Below are 4,564 nucleotides of genomic sequence, written 5' to 3'. Positions count from 1 at the left end.
CAAACCCACCGCCGTCGCTGGGATGCCCCCCCCCCTCCGGACTTCCGTTGCCAGTGAAGCATCTGTTTTTGTGCTGCTGGGATTCCCCTTAGCTCTTCTCCATGGGAAACCCCACCTCCGGACTTCTGTGTTTTTGTGATGCTACAGGAGAATCCCAGCAGGGGAATCCCAGCAGCGCAAAAATGGGTGCTTCGCTGGCAACGGAAGTTGGAGGTGGAGTTTCCCAGCGAGGGTAGCCTCAGTGAAATCGCAGCATCGCAAAAACACAGAGGTCCGGAGGTGGGGTTTCGAGGACTTTGGTGTTTTTGCAATGCTGCAATTTCATTGATGCTCCCTTCACTGGGAAACCCCACCTCCAGACTATTGTTGCCAGCGAAGAGCTCGTTTTTTTGATGCTGGGATTCCCCTGCTGGGATTCCCTTGCAGCGTCGCAAAAACACAGAAGTCCGGAGGTGGGGTTTCCCATGGAGGGGAGCCTCGGGGGAATCCCAGCAGCACAAAAACGGGCGCTTCAGCTGGCAAAAGGGGTGAATTTTGGGCTTGCACGCATTAATGGCTTTTCCATTGATTCCTATGGGAAACGTTGTTTCGTCTTACAAACTTTTCACCTTAAGAATCTCGTACCGGAACCAATTAAGTTTGTAAGACAAGGTATCACTGTATACCTTTATATAGCCTAATATAAAGCCTATATTATTATTATTCAGCTAATATACTGTAAGATGGTAATATAGGTTAGTCCTCGATTTATGACTGCAATTGAGCTGAGCATTACGATCGAAGGTCATGCTGCTTGTTAAGTGGGACTCCATCTGATTTTGTGACCTTTTCTTTTGCAACGATTGTTAACCAAACTTTGCAAAGTTCGTCGTAACTTTGTACTGTTGATAATCAACCGGTCATAAGTCGAGGGCTCCCTCTAGACAGAACCTGGGTTACATCCGCAGCCTTGGTGCCTTCCCTTCTCCAATTTTACACCCTCCGGAAGAAATATTAGGAGACGACAACTGCAGTGTTTCTTGAGTTTGGCCCCTTTTAAGACATCGAGACTTCGACTCCCAGAATTCTCCAGCCACCCGTGAATTCTGGGAGTCGGAGTCCAGACCTCTTAAAGGGGCAGGAGGCTGAGAAATTCTGCTCAAACGTTACATGGCTATCGAGGAAATGGGCTTGGATTCATAAAAATACAACATTGTTTTTATTGTATAAAAACCCCAGAATCACAATGATAATTAAATAAAAGAACAAACTAAAAATACTTCGTAAATAAATTAGCACGGTTCCATTTTGGATGCATTATTTTCCCCGCAAGCCTGCTACGTTGTTAAAAACTCAACAAACCCAGGAGAATCCAGGCTTGTACTGTGCAAGAGTCACACATATACCTGTCCAGCTGGATGTAAATTTCCAAAGCAGTTGGCTGCTTTATTTATTTTTTGCTGTGGAAGTCCGAGAGACCTTCTACGGATGGAGAGGACAAAGCACAAACTCCTGTTGCATAAACATCCTAAAGTCATCACCGCTTTCCCGTTTGCCCATTATCCAGGGTAACCAGGTAAGCCTCGAACCTGCAACCCATTAGGAGAAGTTGGTGCTCGAAAGGAGAAAAAGAAAAGATTTTGAAAACAACTGTTCAGGAAAGGATGTCGTTTTAAAATCCCAGGTTTAACCTCGGGCGTTCACTTCAAAAATTCCTTCGGGCACAGAATCTGGAAAAGATGATTATTATTTTTTCCCCATGGGAAACAAAGGGAAAGAAACGAAAAGAAAAAGGGTCCAGGGTGGATTTTTTAAAAAGAGAGGGAGCGAGAATGGGACTAAAGGAGCCAGAGTGCAACGTTTTGGAGATGCAACTCTTTGGAACAAATTTGTTCCATTCCAATGCTAAAAAATATTAATAATAATTTTAAAAAGACATGGAGCCAAAAGGTGGCGATTGAGAAAAAAAAAAAGACAATTCTGTTGCTGCAATGCACCTTTTCCCCTCTATTGCTAAAGTGACAATTAATCAGTTTTGGCTGTCAGGTATTATCTCTTCAAAGTGGCACTGATATTAGAGGAAGGGAGGGAGGGAGGGAGGAAGGAAAGAGAAACAGAAGGGAAAAAGACAAGAAAGAAAAAGAAAAAGACAGAGAGAGAGAGAGAGAGAGAAAGGAGAAAAAGAAAGAGAAAGAAAACAGAAAAAAGAGAAGAAAGTCTAGAGAGAAAGAGAAAGAAAATGAGAAGAATAAAAGAAAGAAGGAAAGATAAAAGAAAGAAAAGTGAAGTTTTCTTTCACTTACTTCACAAAGTCAAGAGAAAGAAAGAAAGAAGGAACAGAGGGAGGGAGGAGGGAAAGAGAGAAAGCAGGAAAAAAGAGAAAGAAAAAGGAAGAAATAGAGAGACAGATAGAAAGAAAAGGAGAAAAAGAAAAAGAAAGAAAAAAGGAAGAGAAAAAGGAAGTCTAGAAAGAAAGAGAAAGCGAGAAAAGAGTAAAAGAAAGAAGGAAAGAAAAAGAAAGAAAAGTGAAGTTTTCTTTCACTTAATTCACAAAGCTAAGTGAAAGAAAGAAAGAAAGAAAGAAAGAAGGAAGGAAGGAAGGAAGGAAGGAAGGAAGGAAGGAAGGAAGGAAGATATTTTCCCCAAAGGGACATCTCCGCAGCTCCCATGCCAACAACTCTCAGGCCAGGAGGCATAGGATACTGGAAAGAAAGCTGTGAGGAAAAGATGTAGCCTTGAGAACATTAGCTTGTCCTGGTGGTACCCACTCCAAACTCCAAACTGCCTTTCGGATGATTTGATGCAGGGGATGCCAACGTCCATTATCTGGGCTCAGGGGGGTCTCTGTCTTCTTTGAGGAGACCAAAGTGCTGGTTTATTGCTGGAGGTTTTATGAAGCGCACTCGGTCCTGCTGGGCTTTATGCATTTTTAGAAAACTGGGTGGAAAAAATCCGAGCGATTCTCTTCATTTCTTCCTTGGGCGGCTGAGAAGGCATCAGGCTCGGCTTGGGCCTTTGGTGAGGCATTCCCGGCGCCTCACTTCCGTCTTCTACAGCCTGAAACAGAAGGAAAGGCAAATGGCTCACCATTTCATACTTCACCAGAAGAGCCCTCCACTCCTCCACTCGAGACAGAAGACCCTACGAGAGTAGACTTTCAATCCTGGGCCTAGAAAGCTTAGAACTAAGACGCCTTAAAAAAGATCTAAGTATTGCCCACAAGATCGTATGCTGCAACGTCCTGCCTGTCGGCGATTACTTCAGCTTCAACCACAACAACACAAGAGCACACAACAGATTTAAACTTAATATTAACCGCTCCAAACTTGACTGTAAAAAATACGACTTCAGTAACCGAGCTGTCGAAGCGTGGAACTCATTACTGGACTCCCTAGTGTCATCCCCAAACCCCCAACACTTTACCCTTAAATTATCCACGGTTGACCTATCCAGATTCCTAAGAGGTCAGTAAGGGGCCAGTACAAGTGCACTAGAGTGCCTTCCGTCCCCTGTCCTATTGCTCTCCTATATCTCCTATTCCTTTCTTCTATTCCTATATCTTCTCTTCTATTCTTTCATTGATATATTTTACTATGAGTATCTCCTCTATAACCTTTATCATGTATTTTACTATGTGTATATAGATATATACCCACTAAAACCCTCATTGTGTATTGGACAAAATAAATAAATAAATAAATAAATAGGTGGCTCCATCTGTCTGAAGTAGTGTAGAGGTTCCTGCCTAAGCAGGGGGTTGGACTAGAAGACCTCCAAGGCCCCTTCCAACTCTGTTGTTATTATTATTACAATTGAATTGAAAAACCCATATTGCAAAGCCAAACCCATACTGCATTGCATTGCAAGTACATTGTTGCATTGTTGTTCTTACACCAGATATCATTTCAAAAAACCCAAATTTCCATGATGACTCCAGACGTCCTTCTGGGAGTGAAAGTAGGCAGTCTCTAGGTTTGGTGCATAGACAAACTGATAAAACAAGAAATTAAAAGTTCAGGGACACGAATTCCTTACAGGGAACAATTGATTTGCTGGGAAAACTCTGAAAGCCCCAGAGTCGCTTTGCAGAATAGGTGGATAGATAGATAGATAGATAGATAGATAGATAGATAGATAGTTAGATAGAGAGATAGAGAGAGAGAGAGATAGATATGATTAGATTAGATTTATTGGATTTATATGCCGCCCCTCTCCGCAAACTCGGGGTGGCTCACAACAATAATAAAAACAGTACATAGTAACAAATCCAATGCCCACCAATCTAATTACAATTTTAAGTTAAAAAATTCATAAAACAATCCCAATATATATAAAAAACAGATAGATAGATAGGAAGATAGATAGATAGATAGGAAGATAGATAGATAGAACATGAGATCGATAGAGATAGATAGAGATAGATAGATAGATATCGATAGAGATAGATATAGATATAGATAGATATAGAGATCGATAGAGATAGATAGATATAAATAGAAAGATAGAGATAGATAGAGATCGATATAGAGATAGATAGATAGATAGATAGATAGATAGAGATAGATAGATAGAGATACATACATGC

The 4,564-nt window shown here is 41.5% G+C and overlaps 1 protein-coding gene across 1 annotated transcript in view; it reads right to left on the bottom strand.

Moving 5' to 3' along the window:
* Positions 1 to 1,175: 1,175 nt before the first annotated feature.
* C2CD3 (C2 domain containing 3 centriole elongation regulator) overlaps positions 1,176 to 4,564 on the bottom strand; it is an 87,076-nt gene continuing 83,687 nt past the window's right edge. Inside the window, 1 exon segment of the mRNA XM_070749450.1 lies at positions 1,176 to 3,036. Within this exon segment, the coding sequence (XP_070605551.1) occupies positions 2,899 to 3,036 (138 nt within the window). The 3' untranslated portion in view covers positions 1,176 to 2,898.

This window comes from Erythrolamprus reginae, chromosome 4 (assembly GCF_031021105.1).
Source record: "Erythrolamprus reginae isolate rEryReg1 chromosome 4, rEryReg1.hap1, whole genome shotgun sequence".
NCBI classification, from domain to species: Eukaryota; Metazoa; Chordata; class Lepidosauria; order Squamata; family Dipsadidae; genus Erythrolamprus; species Erythrolamprus reginae.
The sequence above is the reverse complement of the archived record's forward strand: the minus strand, read 5'-3'. Positions and strand labels throughout refer to the sequence as shown.